Genomic DNA, 25,647 nt, shown 5'->3' on the forward strand with positions numbered 1-25,647 from the left:
TGTTTATTGGTGGACGTGATTTAATTTTCAGTTGCTGGTTGGTTCACGATACCAAAAAGCACCTCTGTGGTTTGTTTTCAAGACCCAAAGGAACTGAGGGGTTCAACGCCCGAGAGAAGTTAGGGTTTTAACCTTTCGCATCAGCAATGTGTTCCACTTATCAGCTGAAAGGCCCAGCAATAAAAGTTAATGTTTGGCAGCGGCCTTGCTCCTTTAAGCAGGAATTGGAATACTAAAGGAGGGAACATTGGGACTTTGGTTTTCAATTTCTGTGTAAATTACAAAGTTGTGTGGCTGTATCCATTGCAGGAATTGATTGCTTGCCCTGAAAGTGTGCATAATGGAGACACTGCATTCTAAGGGAGTGAGAAACCAATAAATGTTGTCAGTACATTTTATGCTTGGCTGAGATACTGGCAAAGCCCACACAGTTATAAATTCAGGTTTATCTCCAATGTGCAGATGCTTTTCATTCCATACTCCTTTATTGCACCCTCCTGTAGTTGAGCACAGTAAACGTACTGAGGCACCTTGCTTGAGAGCTGACTTCCCTGGAAAATATGTGGCCTGAAGAATTTTCTGGGGTCCATTGTGAATTAATTTCAAACCAGTTGTTGAATAAAAAAATCAAATTCAAGTGAACATTTTTTCATACAGTAATTTAACCTAATTTCTACTTTTTAGTTCACCAACAGTTCTGGGTGCTGGTTTTTAAAGAGAGATTAGAGATTAGTTTTATTTGTCACATGTATTGCTAATTCACTTGGAAAAGGATGCATTGTTATTGACTTCAACAGCAGTGGTAAAGCCTACTCCACCGTGGGAGCTCTTTCATGTGGTCCAGTTCTGATCTGACTTCATGCATCTACAAAAACGTGGATGGGCAAAAGAGGTCAGCATGGGAGCGATGAGCCAAAAAACAATATCTATGCTGGATGACTATGATCCTGTGCCTATTGCCAGATACTTGTTTTCCTTTGCATTCAGCAGTCATGCCATGTTAATGTCATCTCTTCTGAATGCAGAGCTGTCAAAAAAAAATGAACTTGGACCATGCTGGAGTTCAGCAGTATGCCACACAAACACTTCATGTATTTTCAGAGGATAGTTGTAGCGATCTCAGCTGATTTTTAAATATGAACTTGACAGAATGTAAAATTAAACCCACAGATCATAATTTTGATTTTGACCTTGTATTGAATGGCATTGGTAGCTTGCCCAAAGGCAGTAATTTTATCAAGTCCATATACTGAGCAGGGTCAGATGCACAGCTGGTTTTTAGGTCCAGCCTCTGCAGATTTTCTTATGTTTGTTTTTTAGATCTGCTTGGTTTTACTCTTCAAAATAATATTGACAGGAGGGACAATTCAACAACTTCTCTGATTCCTTTTGTATCTCACCTGTTCAATGAAGTCACCAGCAACGCCTTCATCCTCTTCACCTCCCCTTCCCCATCATCACTTTGTATTAACTAAAAAGAACACATTAACATGAAAAGAAGATGCAAGACTTGTTTTACTTACTCATTTTAAACCTTCAGTATGAGCATCTAAATCACATTTAAAAAAAAACAATTGGTTTACCTGTGTGGCTGCCATTGTAACAGAGAAAACTTATTTCTCCAGCTGTTTGTTGCTACAGTAGCAAAAGATTTTCAAGCACTTTTTCATGGGTCTTTTTGAATCTTGCATGGGTTGCAGTTTACAAAACTGAAACAACCAGCCTGTCATTCGTTTCTGACTAATGTGCCGTTACCCTGGGCCTGCCATTTCATTGAATACAGAGAGCAGAAAATAGTTGGCAGTGCTTATTGCTTGTGCTCCAGAAATGCATCATGATCTACCAGTTTACACAGATTACTCTGAACATTTGACAATGACAACCTTTAGCTGCAGCATCATTGAACAACCAAAGTGTGCTTTTTTTTACAGCAAAATGTGTATCATTCAGATTTGTTTGAACTGCAAAGGATATGTGGCAAGTGGCAGTCGGCATCCTTACTTTCACAATACTCACTGAATTACGTGTCTTTTGGTTATAGTATTTGATATTTGCCCCGGTCGTGTGGTTCCAGTATTTCAAACTGACTTGTGCCATAAGGCAGTACGTTTTGTAACACACAGAAAATATTTTAATTTTTAACTCCTGGTTGAATCCATTGACAGTATACCACTGCTAAGTTTAATTTTTCTCTCTCTAGTGGTCGAACAGGGAAGATTCGTGTCCTGTCCTTTAAAAGCGGAGTCATGTCTTTGTGCAAAGCACACCTGGAGGATAAATATCGTTGTAAGTTTGTCTTGAAATATATCAAAGGCTTGTGTTTATTTCCCTTTTATTGAATTCACTGAAGTAATAATGAGCTTTGCTGATTGAGTCAGTTCTAGTCGAGGGAAGTATGGCTCTCAATTCGTCTTTGTTTTCATGATCTGCTTTAAATGCAGACAGTTTCCTAATATCTTTGATTTCATAATGCAGATCTCTTCACTTTTTAATAGGATTTTTCTGGTAGCTTTATACAAGGCAAGTATGGGAATGACAAGTTCTTTTTTTTTGTAACTAAAAAGAAAGTAGAGCAGTTAATACATTTGGAGTTGACATGCCTCATTAACTCACAAGCACAACTTCCACAATAAGCCACAGATTGAAAATAGTACACTTGAAGATTCCTGGTTACATCCTCAAGAAGAATAGACAAATCCTGTTTGTTCTGCCTAACACACTATGTAATAGCTTGGGATTAAAATCACCGCAAGCAGTTAATACGTCTCCAATGTATGAACAGCACTGGTGTTCTTCATGTTTCCTCGCTATCAGCACACAACACAATATTCAAAGTAAACTAAAAGTAAATCAAAGAGCATGTATGTCACCATATACAACCCTGAGATTCGTTTTCTTGTGGGCATACTAAATAAATCCATAATCGAACCAGTGAAATGCTGTCCCAACTTGAGCATTCAACGTACGCAATAGACAACAAACTCTGCAAGTACAAAACAAAAGTAATAATAATAAATAATTAATATTGAGAACATGAGATGAAGAGTCCCTGAAACGGAGTCCATAGGTCGAGGGGACATTTCCATGCAGTTGAGTGAAGTTTTCCCTTGTGGTTCAACAGCCTGATGGTTGAGGGGTAATAAAGGTTCCTGAATCTACTGGTCTAAGTCTTGAGGCTCCTGTAGCATTTTCCTGATAGTAGCAATGAGAAGGGAGCATGTCCTGGGTGGTGGAGGTCCCTGCTTTCCTGCTACAATGTTTCATGTAGATGCACTCAAAGGTGGGAAGGGCTTTACCTTCCATTCGATGGACAAAAAGTATCTGCTACTTTTTGTAGGACTTTACATTTAAGGGCATTGGTGCTTTGATGCCAGGCCATGATGCAGCCTGTCAATATATACTCTCCATGATGCATCTATAGAAGGTTATCAAAGAATTGGGTATCATGCCAAATCTTTGTGAACTCCCTAAGGAAGAAGAGGTGCTGCAGTGCTTTCTTCATAATTGTACTTGCATGCTGGCCCAGGACAGGGCCTCCAAAATAATAACACTGAGGAATTTAAAGTTGCTGATCATCTCCACATTTGAACCCCTGATGGAGGACTGTCTAGTGGACCTTTGATTTCTTCCTCCTGAAGTCAATAATCAGCTCCTTGGTCTTGCTGACATTGATTATATGGTTTTCATAAAATGCAAGAATTTCTGTGGAAAAGGGAGCATTAGTAGTTCTGAATTCTTAAAGATGTTGATCGGGAAGCAAATATTTGGCAGGGAAACCTTGTTTTATGTTCTGACAATTGATCTGTTTGCACATAGCACCCTAGTGTGCTATGGTTTAATTGTGGAGGAAGTACTGATTTTTCTACTTCTCCCCCTCTCCAAACACTATTTCTGTGAAAGTGGTTCTTTTCAAATCGAACGTCACAACAGCTGCATTTTCATGAGAAATGCTAGTCATTGTGTGTGGAACAGATGACCGTTCCCTGTGCAACTTTGAGGGATCTACCGATATCCTGACAACACAACTGGGAGCATCATTTGGGAGTATTTGTTCACGCACAGGATATGCCTGTTTAATTACCCATGTTTCTGAGGAAAATATGAACAAAGATTTTCTGTACAGCCACACAGCTGGATCTATTTATCTAGCTGCGGGTATTTGATGGAGTGTTCTTTGGGACAGATGTGACTCTTGAGTTTTCTGGCACTGACCTACAGAATTGATAGGTTTCACCAATTTCAGCAGACACATTTTGCCACTGTTCTGACTTGAGTCTGAATTCCTCCCAAATCTAGCTTGGGGGAGGTAAAGTAGTGGTTCATAAATAAAACACTGCATTATGCATAGCACTCCTTCAGGTCCCAATTTTTTTATATCTGTAAGCAATATCTGAACACATTGGGATTTTTACCATGCTTTCTATTGTTCAAGAAAAGACTTGAGCAGAGTACAAAACCTGTCGGGGTATAAACTATTCTTTCAGAGTAATCTATTAAACATAGAGTTTGGTTATACAATGAATGAGTTTGTTTTAGGTTTATTTCATTTCACTTTATCCGTTGTGATTGTCCAGCTGTGGGCAATGTCTGCAATCATGGAGCTGCAGCAAAGAAAAGCAGAGCTTCTTTTGAAACCTCATTGAGCGGTCTGTGGTGAAAGGGGTGAGCAGCTTCAAGTTGCTGAGGGTCAGCATCTCAGAGGGTCGATTTGGACCCGGCACATTCATGCAGTCAGTCATGAAGAAGGCATGTCAGAAGCTCTAATTCTGTAGGATTTTGTGGAGATTTAGTATGTTGTAGAGAACTACAACATGGAAACATGCCTTTTTCACCCCAACTGCTCCACACCGACTACCATTATCCTTGCTAATCCCAGTTGCCCACCTTTGGCCCCTTCCTCTCCAGGTACCTACCTAAATGCCTCTTAGAAGTTGCAGTTGTACCCATCTCGACCACTTCCTCTGGCAGTTAATCCCAGGTACTCATTCCCTTCTGGGTGACAAAGTTACCTATCAGGGCTCTTAAGTAGCTCCCACCTTGCATCTGTGCTTCTTGTTTTGGACCCCTAAACCCTGGGGAAATGACTGAGCTTCCAACTAATACATACCGCTTAGATTTTATAAACTCCTGTGAAGTGACCCCTCCTTATGCTCCGGGGAATAGAGATCCAGTGTAGCTAACTTCTCACTCTAAATCAAGCCCTCTAGCCGATAAAAGCATTCTTGTAAGTTTCCTCTGCATCCTCTTCAGCGTGCTGCTATCTTTCTTATAACAGGGTGTCTAGAACTGTATGTGGTCCAAGTGCTGGAGGAACTCTGCAGGTCAGGCAGCCACATGATGCTGAGTTCCTCGGGTTCCCAACCTGGCGTCCACTGACCCCTTGGTCAATGGCAGGGCTCCATGGCATAAAAACGGTTGGGAATCCCTGTGTGGTTGTGTTGCTCTGGATTTCCAGCATCTGCAGAATTTCTTGTGTTTATAGCACTTGAGTGCAGCCTCACTAATGGCTTGTACACGTTATCCCTACTCCTAAATCTGATGCCTTGACTGCTAAATGCCTTAATCAGCCTTATCAACTTTCAGCGAACTATGAACTTGTTCCATCAGTGCCTTGTCATTCACTGTATCAGTTCCAACTTCATTTCGATGTCTGAAGTGCATCACTTCACATTTATCTGAGCAGAAAACCATTTGCTGTTGCTCATCCTATCTCCCTAACCAATCAAGGTCTGTTTGGCATTCATTGTGACCTGCTTCACTCTCAACAATGTCCCTGTAATGCCCTGGGTCGCCTCAGGCTTGCTCAGCTCGTTCTCGTCTAGGGGGAGCAGCCTTTGGCCCCGCCAAACTGGGTAATCAGCTTGTGTGGATGCTGTGTGATGTCCCCGCCTCACCAAAGAACAAACAGGACACCTTATGCGATTAAATGATTACAATTTATAAAGATTACTATAACTGATTAATAACCATACAGTATATATGAAGGAAAAGAAAATAAAGAAGAGGCGCCAAACTTATTGAAGTCCAAACCACTTCGTGCACTACCGTTGGAGCTCAATTACTGAAGTCTTCTGGCCACCATTCGATCCCCTCCAAACTCCTCGACTCTCAGCTCAGGACCAGCCGAAGTGGTCAACCAAGCACATCTATCTTCGTCTCCTCTCCTCGGTGTACCTCCTGGCCTTGGACCCCCGCTTGGGGTCTGTTCCTTGCCCAGTTTACAGCATCACGTCCTCTCTCTCTCACCCCCTCGTGCCAATCTCCCCAAAAGCCCGCCAACAATAGCTTACAGACTCAGAAGAAAGAACAACATTAATCCCAATTGGTTTACAAAGGAATACAATTCTCATTATCAGTAAGTTTTAACCCAAACAAGCTTCTAGCACTCTCTTGCAACAAAGAAGCATTCCTACTTCTAACAAAACAAAGAAGCCATTTTGATTAATATACGCAGTAACAAAGAAAAGAACCCCCCCCCCCCCTTTACATCCCTAATTTGGTATCATCAACAAACTTGCTGATCATTCCATGTACAGTATATTCATGTCTGCATAATAATGGAGTGCCATCTCTGAACCCTGGGGTACCCCACTAGTCTCATATCTCCAGCTGGAGCTTTGATCTTCAACCATTGCTCACTACATCCTATCATTGAGCCAATTCGGAATCAACCTCACTCTGAATCCCATGCCTTCCAGATCAGCCTTGCCTGCGAGACCCTGTTTAAGGCCTTAACATAATCCATATGGACAATATTCCCTTATTCATCTCTTCAAAAAAAAACTCCCAAAAGTTTCATCAAACATGACCTCCCATACATAATGACTTACAAATTTCTGAAGTTTTACAGTGGAGAGCATTCTGCCTCAGTGCATCAGCCTGGTATGGTGCCACCAATGCACGTAATCTCACGGGGATTGTGGACTCAGTTATATCATGGGCACGACCCTTCCTGCCATCAAATACATCTTCCAAGAGGTGGTTTCTCAAGTTGGCAGCATCCATCATGAAACACTCACCATCTGGAGCCTTTCCTCTTCACGTTATTGCCATCGGGAGGAGGTACAGAATCTAAGGACTCTCACTCAACATGTCAGGAACAGTTTTATTTTTGTAACTTGTAGTAATTTTTATGTCTTGCACTGTACTGCTAAAGAATAAAGAATAAAGGTCTGGACAAATCAGTGATGATGAACCTGATTCTGAACTACAAGCATGTACAGTGTGTTTTTTCTATTGACTGCAATCATGTGTAATATTTAATGTTATGGGAAAATATAGGCAAACAAAGCCATTCCACAAGTAGGTAAATTTGAAGAGTTTCATGCTAAATTGATTGCACAAAAATCATGAAAAAGTGTCTACCCAGTGTTATACTTGAATCTGACATTAAAGATCAATTAAGTTTGGGTGAAGACTAAATTTCAGGATTCAAGTACAATAAATAGGTGTTAGTACATTGTGGTCTGGTATATCCACTGAGGACATCCTTCTGGCTAAAAGTATGCAGTAAATAAGCTGCTACCCAGAACTATGTATGTATGTATGCAGGAAGACTATAAACAGCCTGAAACATTTTATGAAACCCTAATACTGGAACAAATGCAAGAAGCCGGACTAGTATGTACTGACACCACTGCAGATAACATAGCGACACCACTGTTAGCTGGCATGCCGTATAAACAATATTTGCAGCTTTGCAGAAAATAGCTTGAATCAGTGATGGAGCGTTTTGCCAACCCCTCTAGTTGAAGCTGTGCTGCACGGTGAGATCACTTGGGGTAGTTGTGCAGATCAATGACTCCACGGAGGGCAACAATGCTGCATATTGTGATACCCCTGCAGGTAGCAATTCAGCATGCATGAAATTACAAGGGGCATCCACACAGACTATAATGAAGCAAATGCAGTATAATCTATTCAATGCAATCACTAAAACCAATGTCTTCTGTATCATCTATAATGTGCATGAGAAGCAATACCAGGCAGACTGTTCAGCAAAGTAACGTTAGCAAAATAATAAGCCTATACTATGGAGAGGCTGCGCATAATTTAATTCTTTGTACATTTTAATATCAGCAGATCTCATCATCAGCCATTGTGCCTCTATTCCAGTGAACTTATTTGTCATTAAGTATCAGTGCTGAGTGATTGTAGCATTTTTGACAATGCCAATCTCCTGATGATAAGCAAAGTCCCTTTCTTGCAGACGTAAAAGAACCCTGGCATTTTTGAGGAGGTGCACGGATTATCTCTGGTGTTCTGGCCAATAAATATGTGTCGTGCAGCCACATTATTAGCTATAAATCAGCTGTCTGTGGCACCTTAAGAATTTGACCATCAGATTTGTCTCGAAAATCAGATATTACTGGAATTGTCAAAGGTCATGAATGCATATTATTTCATTCCATTGAGATCAATGAAATAGAATCAATTGGTAGTTCTCCAGTTGTTTCAGTTGATTGGAATTTCTAAAATTACTTTAACCAGAAACCATCCCAGGATTGAAGTTGGATTCAAACCTGTATCCAGGCATCCAAGTGATGCTGAGCTGCAATGTAAATTCAGTGCCCGTAGAGAGGAATGAATAACATATTGTCACGTTGAAGCTCCATTCCTGCAGGTTAGTGTCTTGGAGCTTTCCTTTAAGTGAAATTATTCATCTTCTAATATAAACACTACTCCTTTACAGATCTGTTCAAGCAAGTGGCGAGTCCCACTGGATTCTGTGATCAGCGCAGGCTTGGGCTTCTACTGCATGATGCAATTCAGATTCCACGCCAGCTGGGAGAAGTTGCATCCTTTGGAGGCAGCAACATTGAACCCAGTGTTCGCAGCTGCTTCCAGTTTGTAAGTTTATGATGTTTTTGCCAGGATTCTTTTTCCCTCAGTGAACTGATGAATTTAGATGTAATGCATAAATTACATGGAATTACAGCAGAATTATAGCACAGAGGCAGAAAATTTGTCCTAACTTGTCTGTGCGAGCATCTGTGCTCCATTTGAGTCTGTTCCCAAACTTTGCCAGCAGTAAATATTAAAATCTTGCACCTCAGTTTCAGTGTAGCTTTTTAGCGGGTGATTGGCAGCCAGTAAAGACTGAGTCGGTACATGGGGCAATTGACTTTTTTTTGGCGGGGGTGAGGTTATTGATGGATTTGCAAGCTATGCACAGTGCCCTTCAATCCTTGGTTTTGGCACAAAAGTAAGATAGGCATTTAAAAAGGTTTTCTGAGGATTTAGAAGTTCTGTAATTATCATGATCTAATGTTATAATTGTTATATTTCACCCTTATCTGTCTCAGAGGTCGGTAAAACACCTGGCTCATGCTGGTTTCTCTTAGTCACCGTGTCTGTCTTGAGCCTCCAAACCATGCAGCCAACTAAGCCCAGAGGCTTAATAATACATGTGCCTTTAGCTTCTGTGAGAACTTAATAAAGCTTTCACATTGAAATATGCCCTACAGATCAGCTAACGTTTGCATGGAAAACTAATGGAGGGTTTGAGATTATGGATCATGATTCAGACCTGAAGCATAAGAAATGGAAGGGATAAAGATTAGAAAAAGTGAAAAGGAGTAAATTTAAATGAGTTCAAATGATTGATAAATACAAGCATGAACTAGGTTTGTCAAATGATGAATTAGAAATCTTTCTAATTCAGGAAAACCACCTTAGAACTGTGCTGCTGGCAGCAAATTTGTCTTGCTCAAAGAGCTACAAAGAATTTCAGAGCAATAGATTTTTTGATTAGTAAATGAGTAAAGGCCTATTGATTTCAATGTCAGAGGATTTCTCTGCTCATTTTTGCATGTTGCATGTGTGTATGCTTCAGTTTTTTAATTTTATTAAATGGTGAGACATGCAGAGGGCATGTGTCTTTTTGATCTGTTGCTTTACTTGTGTTTTGAATGATAATTGATGTGTTCAGTTAAGATGCACTCAAGTTTCTGTGCCTCTCCTGTCTGCACATATTTTGAAGTTTCAGCAGTTCCTAAGAGTTACCTTTATTCCTTTCCTGCTCTTGTTAGAAGCATTTTAGTCAAGTCCTTAGAGACACAAAGACAGTAAAATGATTTTAGTGAAAGTTATAAAGTAACAAATTTTTACGATACACAAAAGAAGTGGTAATAAAGACCAATAACTGGACAAAATAAAGATTCTTGTGTGATCAAAGGATCTTGATCTTCATTCTGAATTTAAAGCAATGCTGTAACTCCCGATCTACTTTAACACATATGCACTGAGAAAATTAACAGAACAGTTAATGTTCCGTTGGTGCAGTTGCCATTCATTTTGGAGTCAGCCACTAAACATGGAAACAGACCTTTCTGACCCAACAAGTCTGTCTAAGTTTGTGTCATTTGCCAACATTTGCTCCATATTCCTCTGAACCTTCCTGTTCAGGTACCTGTTCAAATGTCTTTTAAATGTTGTTACTGTACCTGCTGTAACCATTTCCTCTGGCAGCTCATTCAATATACGTACCATCCCCTATGAGGAAAAAATTTCCCCTGACATGTTAAACCTTTGCCCTTGTTCTTGACACCCCAGATCTAGGAATAGAACTGAGTTTTTTCTCCTTATCTATGTCTCTTACGGTTTTATACACCTCCATAAGGTTAGTCCTCAGTCTCCAAAGTTCAGGGAATGAAGTCCCATTCTGCTCAACCTTGTATCCCAATCCCTTGAGTCTTGGTATTGTCGTTGTAAATCTCCCCTGCACTTCCCAGCTTGAAGGCATCTTTCTTACAGCAGGATGACCTAACATGAATACAATAATTTTTTTTAAAATATCTAGAGTGTACACCTTTCACTAAGAAAATTGGGATAAGTTAATGTGCTGCAGTATACCTTTTCCTGCTCCAGTTAGTCTTGAAAGTTGGCGCGTGGCCAGGTGGTTAAGTTGTTCGTCTAGTTATTTGAAGGTCACTAGTTTGAGCCTTGGCTAAGGCTTGCGTGTGTGTCCTTGAGCAAAGCGCTTAACCACACACTGCTCTGCGACAATACCGGTGCCAAGCTGTATGGGTCCTAATACCCTTCCCTTGGACAACATCGGTGGCGTGGAGAGGGGAGACTTGCAGCTTGGGCAACTGCCGGTCTTCCATTTTAAAAAAAACTTTGCCCAGGCTTGCGCCCTGGAAACTTTCCAAGGTGCAAATCCATGGTCTATTGAGACTAACGGATTACAGGGTCTTGAAAGTTTACCTTTTTCTTCCTTTGTGCCTCTTGGCAGTCTGCAGGCTGGGGCTTGTGTCTGCTGTGTGTGTAAATGTCCACATCCTATCACTTCAGTGTTTTTACGTAAGCAACTTTGTGAACATTAGGTCATGTTGGGTCTCTAAATATACCTGTACTTTTGTGAGTACAGTGTAAAGACATGGTTGTTTATTGTACCTCTCAGCAACAAATGTTTGTGCTGTTAGATCATCTCATGCTTAAGTAGATGTGTGTAGTCTGAAGGGTCATTCTTAACAAAAGAACATGGATGACATTTACCTTTGACTTGTTCTGTTCCCAATGACCCAACAATGCCTTCCACCATAAACGTCAGGAAAAGAATGATGAACTTTTCACGAAGGCCTTTCAGAGCAGCACCCTCTTTAGAATCTTGGTTTTGACTTGCCACTTCAGTTAATAAAGTATACAAATGAGAAGGGAGCTTTATCAAAAGCTTTTAAGTCCTTGTCCTTTGAATCAGGGGTAAATACTTTTTAAAACAAAAATTTAAGTATTTCTCAAAGTGCTCTGAATCTGAAATAAAAAATCGAATGTGTTGGAAGTTCAGTGTTCCATGCTAATTCCATTTCATCAACATGAAATGCTCACCATTTCTTTCTCCAAACTGTTTCTGTAAAACTTGCCTGATTGCTTCATAGGGAAGGCATTAGTTTGACCTACCCAGTGTCCTGTAGGTAACAAGATCTAATCCCAGATCTGATGTCAGATAGGACAGTGAGTGGGAAAGAAAAATCAGTTGGGCAGGATTGCGAAAAACCTACTAAAAGATGTGTATGTGTTTGCAGATGCAGCAAATTGGACGAATTATCCAGCACCTGTTAAAATGTTACTATGGTCAGAGCCAGTCAGTAGCAAATTCAGTTTATGTATTCCAATATATAATTTATGTACTATATACAGTATATATTGAGTGTCTTTTTTATTGTGAGGGCATTAAAAGGCAGTTTTCTGTTATATTGTAAGGTTGCAGTATCTAAGTCAATGGTTTGGGTAGTTGGGGATTATACAAATTGCAGCACCTTCTTGGAGGTCCAAGCTATGCTGGAAAATATATGCTTCTTATCACATGTATTATGATGTAAAGAAAAAAAAAATCATTTAAATCCTCTTAAATATAAAATGCATTTACCATGAAATTGTGTTCACTGACCAAGTGCATTCATTAAGTTCTAAATCCCCGTGGCTGTTTATGGAAAAAGCAACAGGTGAAAGAGCATAAATTTTTTTTCTGAAAACCTTCATAGTTGGTTTGCTCAAGGCAAATACATTACTGATATCTTCACACTGTTCCATTTAAATCATTGTATGATGGTGCCAGAGCAGTTAGTGCTGCTCTCTCAAAGTTCCCAAAGACGAGAGAGATGAGTCTGTAAGCAACAGGCCAGAGTTTCATGTTTTCTACTACTTCCTAATGATGTGCAGGTAGACCAGGTGGCTGAAGTAAAATGCTCCTTAATGTATATAAGCGGTAGAACAAATCAGAAAATAAAATTTCTGAGCATGCGACTGAGAATATGATGCAGGGTTAGAGAAAAATGGGACTTGTGGAATTGCTCTGCTTGGAGACTGACAGAGGCAGTTGTAGGCTGAATGGTTGTCTTCTATTTTGCAATAAAGAAACCAGGACAAAAGATCACTAGTACCAAGGATGTACAGGTGCCTTGCTTAAGGCTGACTTATACCTCTGCATACGGGCTACGCCATAAGCCTGATTTATACTTCTGCGTATGTTGGTGTGTCTGTCGCTCTGCAATTCACCGCCAAAACGCTAGTTGATGTTGGGGTTTCTACGCTACTGTGCTGAGTTTCTTCGTGAGAGACATGGATGAGGAAATGCATTTCAAATATTTTCAAGTGTTGGCAGGTAGATTTGACAATTTGGTTCATCGTCTCCAACCATTTATTTTGCGTCGTATGCACAGCCTACAGACATGGCGGAGAAAAAGCTACTGGAAATGCATAGGAGGAAATGCAATGCTACCAAGTGGCCCAATCACAGTTGTTGCAGTCTGTGTCACTGCGACGTGTGAGTTACTTTTTGGGGAGGTGCACGCCACCCTATGGCGTAGGGTAAGCGGTACCTACAGCATAGATTCAACGCAGAAGTATAAATCAGGCTTTAGTTTGTTTACATGTCGTTCGATAGGCCTACCATACAACAGGATAATATTTCCCTTCCATCAGGCAAGGAACCACCAAAGTGGTTCATTCATCCACGCAGATGATTGATTCCTGTTGGAGGAGGGGATGGCTGGCTCTGGGTTGATGAAATTCAAAATTCTGATGATTATGCCAATTAGTATTTTATTTGCGGTAGATGTCCAAAAATTTAGCATTTGGTTTGGAAGCAACCTAATGGCCAGTCCTTTCCCAAGACCATGGAACTCATGAATGAAAAGAAAAGCACAAATAGAACCAGGGTTTCTTGCTTTTGTCTGGAGTTACTTGTAATGTGTAGTCTGCACTGATAAGATGGATCTCTCTGCATGTTTTCGCCCTGTTTGGTTTAAAGAGTCAATAATTCTTCAGATGGGATCCCACAGATTCATTATCCCTTTACTAATCTGCTCAAATAATTCCTCAGGAATCTAGGCCACAATAAAAAGCATACAATTGGTCCAAGGTTTTCATCCTGTTCTCGTTTTGAATTCCAAGCATGGGAATTTTCCCTTGGTTTTCAGAGAGGGTGCTCATGGTTGGTTTTCCAAATTATTTTTCCGAAGTGGCAGAAATTGCAGTAAGAGTCTGTTCAGGCAATGCGAAGAGCAGGTCCCCCGCTGCCCATATTCATAGGTCACTCTCTCTCTGCCCTTGCTGTTTCTGCCCAAGTGGGTCATGATTCAGTCTGCTGCTGGGACAGTGGTTTCTTGGAGTGCTGTGTAGCAGGTGTTTGGGTGCAGTTAGCTGGCTCTGCTCACTGAGTGACCCCTTCTTCCCAGATTCTCCAGCTGTTAATGGCCATTGACATCTTCAATATGAATCCTTAGATCACTGAAGACCTTTTTGAGGGGTGGGGGTGGAAGATGATTCTTAATATAAATTTATTTTTTTTTAGTTAAAAGAGCACTTATTTAAAGAGTTGAAGTTACTTTGGCTAACTTGATTGAATTGAAATAAACGTTCTACAGGCAGATTTTTCTGCCTGAGCAGCGCAAAATCCGCAGACTGCTTCAGAAGTTTCATGGTGCTATTCAGCGATTCCCTGTAGAACAAGTTACAATTGAAGCACAACTCAAAATCTGCAAAATATTGGGGTGCCTCAGCACTTCTGCTGGCATCTCATAGGAAGATCTGTCTCAATAAATATGGATTCTCAAAACGCCTGCAGTAAAGCATCATCTGAAGGATTTATGACCAGTTTCAGAACTCGTGGGCTCAGGACAAGGGACAGATTATTTGGCAGGTTGACTACTAATTGCAGGTTAGGAGTTAAAACTGCACAGGGTGGTAAGTGTTATGTCACTTAATTTGGCACTGGGAACCATGTTCATCATTTACATAAACAATTTAGCTTCAAGAATAAGATGTGCAGTTTTATAATTTACAGTGATGTGGCTAATGAAAGGAGCACTTAAAATGAGGGAAAAGACATTAATAAATATGCATCGTGTGCATATAAATTGGCAAATAAATTTCCAAGTAGATAATACTGACTTCAGTAGAAGGAGCAATTTAAACAGGGGTACCTATTTGCTGTCCTCAGTTTAATGCGGCAGCACATTACCTAATTTCCCTGCGCCATGTGGTTCATTTGCCCGCAAGGATTTGGTGTTGATTCAACGCTTAGGAGGTGGCTCATGAAATTGTTCCTGTTTAGATTAGGAATGCAATTTGAGGACCGATTGTTCTTCCAGTTATTTTAAATGAAATGTATGTTACCTTCAGTATAACACACAATGCAATTCCTAGAATAATGCATAAATTAAGTGAACATCACTGTGGTGCTAATTTTCATGTCAGGAAAGCAGTCAGCATGCCCAGCTTTAGCTTTTCCATCCCCCAGTTGTAGATCCTATTCAGGAGATGCATCAATGGGGAATCATGTTGATGAATATAGTATTCTCTGGCAAACTGTTGGATACTGGCTCAGTTCTGAAAGAAATCAGTGCATCTGATTCACTTAGTTCATGTTTTCAGTAGCCATTGGAGTTGTGTTTATGAGTTAACGACTTCTGTAAGTTTGCTCATTTTGCGCTGTGCCCTACATTAATACACAAGGAAAGAAAAGAATCAAGATGTTAATTACTTTAGATGATAATGATGTTGAAATTTATGATTTGATTATTGCTGTTTGGAAACTTTTATCTGCTGATGAATTAAGAGAGTACAAAGGTGAATTACAGGGCAAGCATAACTTTCCATGCTGTTTAATAGCTTTGAATATCTTTCTCTTCTGCTCCCAAGGCCAATAACAAGCCCGAGATTGAGGCAGCCTTGTTCCTGGATTGGATGAGGCTGGAGCCTCAGTCGATGGTCTGGATGCCAGTACTCCACAGAGTGGCAGCAGCTGAGACAGCTAAACACCAGGCCAAGTGCAATATTTGTAAAGAATGCCCCATCATTGGATTCAGGTACAAATGTAATATTTTCCTTCCCTAGTGGCCTAAAATTGCTGTCTAGTTCAAATCATTCCAAATGCTTTCAATTATCGAACAATCAAGTGGGACAATTATGCTTTGTGTAGGCCTCTGCTCTGGATAGTTTGTATATCTACAGAAACAGAGAGGGGGATCTTTTATCCAAGTTAGAGTAAGGCAATGCTCTACTTATTCGATTTTGAAAGTAAAGCACAGAAATAATCAAAACCTAACGCTGCTCCTGGTTTCCTGTATGATTCTGTTGGTTTCATGACATTGCCTCCCTGCACCTACAGTGGTTTCTACCAGATGTGTCATAAGTAGTGAAAGTAAGTGAATAACTATTAATTGGAGTATACCTGCTTTCATCCAGGCTTTGTGTTACGGTGTCAGGCACCTTTCTCATCAAACCAGTTTTCTCATTTGCACTTGGGCCCTAGGTAATGGCAGGGGCAGAGGCACAAACAAGGCTGGATAAAGTCACGATGTTGTTGCTCCTTTGTAGGATATTCAAGCCTTATATATTGGTGTTTTCATTAACTGTTGTGCACTTGTAGTTATGACACAGTTGCCAAAGGATGCTTCACAAATGATTTTGTGTTGTTCCTGAACTCAAAGCTCCAAGCAGCTTGGTTCATCAGGCAAGCTTTGGAAACACAAGACTTTGTCCTTTTTCCACTTCTACACAACTGTCTTTGCAAACATTCAGAGAGCAAGTAGAATTTGAACGGGAAGCACCAAACATTTGTATGTGCCATGGGTGGAGAGGCTGAGATTGCAGTCGGTCTCATTTGTGTTATTCTTGTCTTCAGAATAAATCACATTCACCTGGAGGGACAAAAGTGGTGACTTACAGTACCTTCAGGTAGCCATGGCAACCTTAGGCCCATGTCACAGTGCAGGTGTTCCTACACAAGTAGGAAGACTCACTTGGAGCAAACATGAAAGCTGATTAAAGGCAATGAAAATTGAAATAAACTGAGACCATCGTTTGTAAAACTGGCCCCAGAAATACTCTAAGGAATACAATTGTCAGCAGAACAATTGGCTGCCTTTCTCTGTGCAAGAGAATTCGACAGTTGTAGCTTGAGGAAGATTGTGATCAGGTTACTGTTGGCTAGACTGCTGCCTCAGAAACAAGAGGTGGAAGTGTTTTCTAAATAACCTACTGTCAGATATTGTAGCGGGACAAACTTGTCACAAAATGGAAACATTTTGGATGAGGCGTGAGGTAGAAATTTGATAGCGCCAGCCCTCCAAGTGGGAAATGGGTTACAGGAAGATGATCCAGCAGTGGACCAGATCAGTTCAAGGCCTGCAGACCATCAAGCTGTAATACTCCTCAGATGGCTCACCAGCAGAGCTGAAGATCAAGCTTAGGTCAGCATGCAAAGGAGATGGAGGAACTCAGCATATCAGGTAGCATCTAGGGGAGAATGGACAGTCGACATTTTGGGTTGAGATCCTACATCAGGACTGGAAAGGAAGAGGGGTGACAGCCAGTACAAAAAAGGTGGGAGGAAGGGACTAGAGCAAGAATTGGCAGGTGATAGGTGGTACAGGTGAGTGTGGCGATAGGCAGGTAGGAGAGGGGTAGCAGGAATGATCTAAGAAGCTGGGCGGCTGAAAGGTGGATGTGACATGGGGCTGAAGAAGGTGGGATCCAATAGAAAAGGATAGTGGACCATTGTGTTGCTCGTGGTGGCCCAATGTGTAGGTTGTTGAGGGAGGAGGTGCCATCAGGTGAGTATGGGTTGTGATGGGCTCCAGGAAGTGATTCAGTCAAGCTGGATTGCAATATTGGCATTTGGAGCATTGCTGCTTCCTGTGGCTCACCAGGAAAAAGATTTGAAAATGACCAACTTAGATTTAGTTTTTCAGTGTAAGAGCCTGTTGAAGATTGCCATGCTGTGCATTTCAACACCCCAGCTGCAAAAGATTTTTAGCAAGTTAACAATTTAGCAATCTCACTTGACTCAGGAAAGAGAAATGGGAAGATTTGAGACAGATTATAACTCGGGCAGCAGATTGACTTGCTGGGATCCGAGTTGAAATCCTGCAGGTGGTTTCATTCAAGCATGGTACCGCTGGGCTTCTGGTTGAAAGCTATTGCACTGGCCTGTGACTGCCCCTTGGTTAGGTCCATCAGGCTGATTATATTTAGTGGATACCTGTTGATGTGAAGTTCCAGTCACCATTCTGATAGATATTTCCAGCTTGTCACTGGTTTCCATTTCTTTTCCTCCCTCATACCACACTAGTCACTAATCATGCTAATTTTCTTCATCTCTTTACTGGATTCGTCCAGGCTTCATCTGTACTGTGTATAAGCCAGTCTTAAATTCTGTTCTGATGCCAAGTTCATATTCTGTTTTCCCCTTAATGCTCACAGACTCCTTATTCATCAAATTTTAGTCATTGCCCTAAGCTATAGATCCCTCCAGTGTCTCATCACTCTCTTTACAACTCCACTGGTACTAATTCATTATTGGTGAGTGCCACTTTCAATTCTGTGAGTCCACTGTGAGAGCACCATTGCCACTAGAACCTCATGTAAATGTCCAGTGAAGCTTCAGGCAACAAGCAGTGCCCAATAAATGATGAGTTTTCCAAACCTTTGAGAGAGATGCACATTGCTAGCAATTGCTTTTTGGGTTCCCAGGTCACAGTGGTGTGTGAGCTGAAGGATACAGGTGTTTGTGCATCGGCCTTTGTTGTCCATCCGGGTGGGTTTGGGGGGTTGTGGTGAAGAAACCCCAGTCAGTTAGGGTGGGGTTCTCAGTGGGACACTGGACTGCTGCCGTGGGGAATGGAATGCTGAATGTGTTGATCAGGTTGGCAGAGATGATGGAGAAGAAACCGCAATTCAGAGACAGGGCAGAGCAAATCGGGAGTCCAAGAAGGTTATACGGTATGGGAATGAACTGCAGGAACATGTGCCTGACAAGGTTGTGCAGTCTGAGTTTAGGCAAAATTTGAATATGCTGGTGTTTTAATCCTTTTTTTCTGGCCAGATTGTGGAACAATGTTCTGGAACCTGCATATCCTGTCAACAGGGAGAGTCAGTATTGTGATCAACTATAACGTTACAAAGATACCACTAGCTCACTAACAGATTTAGTATTCTAATGAGTTAAAACACTCTAATGCAGGTGAATTGATCTTACCCAAAGCAGTTAACAGTGTGTCAGCTGCTTTGATCCAAGTAAGTTAATACAAAACGGGAGACTTCCGGCCTGTCATTCCAAGTGAATTATATTTGGATTCAACAAATGTAAAAAAAAAATGCATTCTAATATTTGTGTTCCTTTTTATGCAGATACCGGAGCTTAAAGCACTTTAATTATGATGTCTGCCAAAGCTGCTTTTTTTCTGGTCGGACAGCAAAGGGTCATAAAATGCATTACCCGATGGTGGAATACTGCACCCCGGTACGTGGTGAGCCGTAAGCATAGAAAGCAACCTCAGAAAAAGGCTTCAGATTATTTTATTTCCTTTATCTTTCTGGATATTCTACTAATTTAAACCCAGCCTAATTGGCAATTCTTTTGTGAAACCTGTGACAATGTTTTAGTCTTTTAATAAAGAATTTAAAAGTGCAGTCATCAAGGTTAATTAATGTGCTGAGGCTTCCAGAGAGCCGTAACATTGTTCCCTTGAAGTGTTGGCTGTTGTGTCCAAAGGGCAATAGTTTTCAAAGGCATTTCATTGGCTATAAAGTTATATATAGGAAATGCTAAGGCTGGGAAAGGTTTCAAACAAACACTGCTGAGTTCCTCCAGCATTTTGTGTGTGCAGCTTGGATTTCTATCATCTGCAGTTTTTCTTCCGTTTTAAATAGCCTGTTCCAGGTTGACAGTCCACTGTCGTTTCCAAACTTTTTCACTGCAACAAGGAATATAAATTTTTTGCAACGTGTTCATTATTTTATCTCTGAATGCCATTTGAAATCCTCTTTGTATGGGGTTGGCGAAATTTGCATAGCACAACAAAATAAAATCATCCTCTGCCATTAACCATGTGTGACATTATTGTCATTTTCATCTTTATTGAGATAACTGTTGAACTAGTGTAAGAACGAAAATCCAATTATTTTCTTATAATGAAGTCTTCATTGCACTTGTAAAATGAATTTTGGAGCCACGTATTTTCCCTTCGTACAACAAATTCACAAAATTTCCATCATGTTCATTGCAAATTATTCCTTAAAATTTATTCCTTAAAATTAAAAAATATTCCTTAGAATTTATTTTTTAGGATAAAGAGGGTAGGATCAGCGTGATTTACTGTGTAGTTCGCTTTTCTGCGTTTCGTGCAGTTGAGTTGTGATGTGTTGTATCAACATGTTTAAAAATGTAAAATGGGAGTACTTAGGAAAAGATTTAAACATTCTTGAGATAATGTCCTTTCACTTGAGACTTCTTTATATTGAGTTTGACATATTAGAGCATGTTTCCTGCCTTACTTTTGTTCTTATGAATTGCTGTAGAGTGTGAAAGCAAATGTTTGGGAAATTGAAGATGTACTTTAGCTGTAAGTCTTTAGGGTGTGAAGATTAATGGAGTTTGTGTTTTCATTCCTTCAATGTAATTCGAATAGTGTTCTTCAATTATGTAGCCATTTCCAGTGGCAGCAATTTTATTTCTTTTTTGATAACCTCTAGAGTTAAACGTGGCTGGTTGCTCAAGAGGTTGGAAACAAATAAACCGGAAATGTCAAACTTTATTTTATATTGTGAATATGATCAATATCCTGGCACTTAGCATATTCCAAGTTCAGCACAAGTGATTGAAGTAAACTGGAGTAAAAATCAGTATACATTTTGCCGTATTTTTCCCCACCGACTTTTGCACTTGAGGTTTTCTATCTAATCTATGTAGATCCCAAATAACTTCCATAGTATTTGCTACTGTACTTACCGACTGCATCTGTGATGCCCAAAATCAGCACTGGGTCATTTTAAAAGTACAGTGTTTGGTAGCTAACACAAAGAAATCTGCAGATGCTGGAAATTCAAACAACAGCACACACAAACTGCTGGTAGAACACAGCAGGCCAGGCAGCATCTATAGGAGAAGCGCTGTCGACATCTCGGCCCGAAACGTCGACAGTGCTTCTCCATGTTTGGTAGCTGTAGTTCAGATGTACCACTTGAGTTTTGAGGAAGTTCTTTTTATGTTGCTTCAGAGCGGCACAGAGCATGGAAGTTTTGGGGGGAAAAAATAAGGGTCGTAGTATAGTACTGGGAGCGTTGAAGCTGCCTCACAGTTCCACTGCCCTTGTATCAGTTCTGCCAGCACGTGCTCTACATGTGTTCGTAACACTGTTCTTTTGACCAAGTGAATTTTCCTTGGGTGCTCTGCTTTCCTTTCACTTCCCAAAGGTTGGTAGATTAATTTACTTTGGAAGAGGAGGATGGGAGGAGATTCAAGATGGTGTAAGTGAACAGGAATGTTCGTTTACTGAGTTACAGGGAAAGAAATGGGATTGCTGTGAGAGCTGGCATTGCCTCAGTGGGCTGAATGGCCTTTACTGGAGTAAGGACCTGAAGCTGAGCTGAATGGCCTCTCCCATCAATGCTTCCAGTCCGCACCCGGACCTCCTGCATTTAACTGGTGGGCTTTGGTGTGCAACTTGTCAAAAATTCTCCTTCATAGAAATGGTTTGATAACACTAATGCGTGCCAGATTTTGATAGAATTTCCTTATGGAACTGTGTGCAGCTTAGACTTTACATAAAGACATGGACCCCCCATGGTAATAGTCAGTAAGGCAATATACAAAGCTTTCGTAATCTCCATAGCCTGTCACAGCTTGAACTTTCCCATTCACTTCTGTGGGGGTAAGAATATCTCAGTAACTAAGACCAGTATCAGTTAATTTCATTGAAGATCTCAAGTATTTCTGGACTTAAAAGCCTTTAAATACCAGCACTGCTTCAAAAAACTGAGCTTTGTTTAATTTAACTGTGTCACATGGTTTATTTCTAGCCATCTCTGCTATATTGTATTTTCAAATGTCACAGAAGTTAATTAATATTTTCAGGGAAATATGATTGATTCCCTGCTGCTTTATTGCGAGCTGACGTTTTCTGAGCGACACATTCTTTACCATTTAAGAGGAGGAATCAAAAAAGTTAGCAAATACTGTGGTCAAACACAATTAGTTTCATTGGGAGCTGCTCCCACTCATGGTGTGACACAAATCTGAAGGAGCTAGAGTGAACCGTACCACTACATTGCCCCATCCTTCCCCTCACTTTCACTTACAGCCCGATCTCCCAAGCCCACAGTTGTTTCTTTCTCCCTGCCCTATGGCTGATATTTGGAAGCCCTCGATCCAAGTTTCCTTCATTTTGTCCTGCCAAGGCAACACTATACTCACCCTCATTTTAGGTAATTTTCCTCAGTCTGTGTCTCTTGACCTTCCTTCCATTTACCTCCTATTTCAGACCTCACTCTCTCATTGTCCTTTATTTGTACCCGACTCTCCTACACCATGTCCTCCTCTCTGTGTGTCTACCCTGCCACACTCTGCGTCAGGACTGTACCTGGCACAGTCACTCAATCCTGATACAGTGTCTCCACTCGAACTATGTCCTGTTGCCTCCATGTATGCAGTCACTTAGTTCAAATGGCATTTTTTTTTCTTGTTCCTTACTCTTTGTCACTTGCCTGTTTTTTCCTCTTCAATTCCTGGTATAAATGGTCAAAAAATTGCAATCAACTCATGATAGCACATGGGAGCCACTTAATTTGTTGCGAATATAACTCCTGCCCAATAATGTATTGCAGCATCACACTTAGCATAGATCACTTCAGTGACAGGGTTGTCTCCTTCATTATTCAATCTGTAGTGGAAAAAGTACAAAGGATTTACTCTGATTCCTTTATAAACTCTGGTCATTCAGGTTCATTGTATGATTCTCATTTGAAGATGAAGGCAAAATAATGTAACTTTAAATTTAATTGAATGTTCTATTTCAGACAACTTCGGGAGAAGATGTCCGAGATTTTGCAAAGGTTTTAAAGAACAAGTTCCGAACAAAGAGGTACTTTGCAAAACATCCCCGAATGGGATATCTGCCGGTGCAGACAGTTCTGGAAGGGGATAACTTAGAAACGTAAGTGGAGCACGTTTTATTCCAAAATGCTGCAGTGTTATGCGGTGAATATAGAAGGGCCTGCTGTTTACACCAGCCAAAGTAAATGACCAGAAACCCCTGCACACCTGAATTTCTTCAATCATAAAAGCATTTATTGTGAATCAAAACAAAAACAAACTGATGTTGACATTGTCAGGGATGAGTTATTTGCCATTAGATTCACTGGAGAAATTATTCGTGTTAAGTTTTCAATTGCATTTGAATGTCAAAGTTCCCGTGACTAATTTAAGTTTGATCGAATTTGGATACTTGCCAGATTTTCTTGTTTACTCTGCACCACTGCCTATTTGCCTTTTGTTAAAAGACATCCCTCAGTCATGAAGTTCAAATAAATTTATTATCAAAGTACATCTATGTCATCATATACAACCCTGAGATTCATTTTTGTAGCTATTCACAGTAAATGCAAGAAACAATAGAATCCAAGAAAAACCAGACACAACGAGACAAACAACCAATGTGCAAAAGACAACAACTGCAAATGCAAAGAGAGAAAAAAATACTCAAATAAATAAGCAATAAATATCAGGAACATGAGATGTTGAAAGTGAGTCCAAAGGTTGTGGGAACATTTCAGTGAAGAGAACAAGTGAAGTTGAGTGAAGTTATCCTCTCTGGTTTAAGAACCAGATGGTTGAGGGGTAATAACTGTTCCTGAACCTGGTGGTGTGGATCCTGAGGTTCCTGTACCACCTTCCTGATGGCAACAGTGGGAAGTTAACATGGTCCGGTTAGAAGGCGTCCCTGATGGTGGATGTTGCTTTCCTGCATCAGCATTCCTTGTAGATGTGCACGGTGGTGGGAGAACCTTATTCGTATTGGACTGGGTTGTATCCACTACTTTTTGTAGGCTTTTCCTTTCAGTGTCTGGGGTCCAAACTGACTGGGGTCTGCAAATATGGAAATTGAGGAACCAGTTGCACAAGGGGGTATTGAGGCCTAGGTATTGAAGCTTATTGATTAGTTTTGAGAAGATGTTAGTATTGAATGCTGAGCTGTAGTCAACGAAGAGCATTCTGACGTATGCATCTGCATTGTCCAGATGTTCCAGAGTTGAGCAAAGAGGCAGTGAAATGGCATCTGCTGTTGACCTGTTGTGACAAATTGAAATGGATCCACGTCTCCTCTTAGGCAGGAAGTACCATGTTTCTTCAAAGCACTTCAGTTGATGTAAGTGCTACTGGATGATGGTCGTTGAGACAGGCTAGCATGTTCTTCTTGGGCATGGCTATAATTGAAGCCTGCTTGATGCAGATGGGTACCTTGGACTGGCAAAGTGAGAGGCTTAAGATATCAGTGAATACTGCAGCCAGTTGCTCTGCACAGGTCTTCAGTACTTGTCCAAGTCTGCTCTCTGGACCAGATGCTTTCTCTGGCTTCACCCTCCTGAAGGATTCTCTCACTTCAGCCTCAGATTGAAATCACAGGGTCTGCAGGGGCGGTGGGAGTTTGTGAAGGTTTGTTGGTGAAAGTGAGCATAAAAGGCATTGAGCTCATCTTCAAGCATCCTTCTTTGACTCCAGCATGGTCCAGAATTGCCACTTTGCATGTGTGGTCGCACCTGGACCTCATGTATTTAACTTGGTTGCCAGACCTAAGCAACAGTGATCTGGCCTTCAGCAGATTGTGGATCTCTTGATTCATCCAGGGCTTCTGATTGGGGAAGATTCTTAAACGTTTTTGGGAACGCACCCGTCCACGAATGACTTTATAAGGTCAGTGACAGCCATTACGTGTTCGTTCAGATCCTTCGATGAGCTCTTGAATGTGGTCTACACAGTCCTGTAGCTGCTCCTCTGCCTCCTGTGAGCACCTTTTTGTTGTCCTTGTGTATAGAGCCTTGCTCTTCATCAGGGACGGCTTGTATGCAGAAAGGAGGAGGACAACCAGATAATCAGATTTCCCCAAAATGTAGTCAGGAATGAAACTGGAGGCGTTGCTCCTTAAGGTCAAGGTGGTCGAGTATGTTGGAACCCCTAGTGCTGCAGGTGATATGTTGATGATAATTGAGCAGCGATTTCTTCAGGCAAGCTTGATAGAAGTCTCCAGTAATGATCTGAAGGGCATTGGGGTAGGCTGTTTCTGTTTAAATAGTAGCAGCTGAGCAAAACTACCCTGCTAGATAGTTGCTCAGTTTCAGAATGTTGTGTGTTTTTGTCCTGATATTTGGATTGGTTCACTAGCTGATGAGATCAATGACTTATCCCATTATTGTGTCTGCCTTGGTCTACTGTATGTAATTTCAAAATGGAGATGTACAGCTACTATAAATCTGTAAAACAAAGTTTCCCATGGTATGAGGTTGAAATAGGAACTGTGTGTTTTCAGTTGTGTTTCCAAAGAAGATTTTGGGGGATTGCTTTAAAAGTTAATGTTTAATTTTAGGAGTGAATTTCTTCTCAAGCCTGATGAAAAGATAGGTTGTTGGCCATGCTGGTAGAGACAACAACTTGTCTATTTCCTCTTAGAATACTCTCTGCTAAAAATATGAAGCATCCAAGACGAAGGAAATAGTATCTACAAAGTTGTTGTGGCGGTTGTGGAGTACTGAGCGTTATCTCAACTCTGCACATTTTTAGAATAACTGCAGAGAAATCACAAAACATCCCTTCTCATTAAGGCTACAGACTAAAGAGATAACTTTGTTCCTGTGGAATGCCAGTGG

General features: G+C 40.8%; 1 protein-coding gene across 13 annotated transcripts in view; it reads left to right on the top strand.

Annotated features, from left to right (window-relative positions):
* Positions 1–25,647, top strand: part of dmd (dystrophin) — a 1,939,431-nt gene that overhangs the window by 1,852,206 nt on the left and 61,578 nt on the right. For 12 of the 13 annotated variants that reach the window (XM_059968142.1, XM_059968139.1, XM_059968147.1 and 9 more), the window contains 5 exons: positions 2,201–2,286; positions 8,693–8,850; positions 15,646–15,812; positions 19,138–19,249; positions 22,804–22,940. In XM_059968142.1, the coding sequence (XP_059824125.1) occupies positions 2,201–2,286; positions 8,693–8,850; positions 15,646–15,812; positions 19,138–19,249; positions 22,804–22,940 (660 nt within the window). Of the gene's footprint in view, positions 1–2,200; positions 2,287–8,692; positions 8,851–15,645; positions 15,813–19,137; positions 19,250–22,803; positions 22,945–25,647 lie in introns of those variants that run through there. The other variant, XM_059968152.1, reaches the window with a different exon arrangement.

Source organism: Hypanus sabinus, chromosome 4 (genome assembly GCF_030144855.1).
Source record: "Hypanus sabinus isolate sHypSab1 chromosome 4, sHypSab1.hap1, whole genome shotgun sequence".
Lineage (NCBI taxonomy): Eukaryota > Metazoa > Chordata > Chondrichthyes > Myliobatiformes > Dasyatidae > Hypanus > Hypanus sabinus.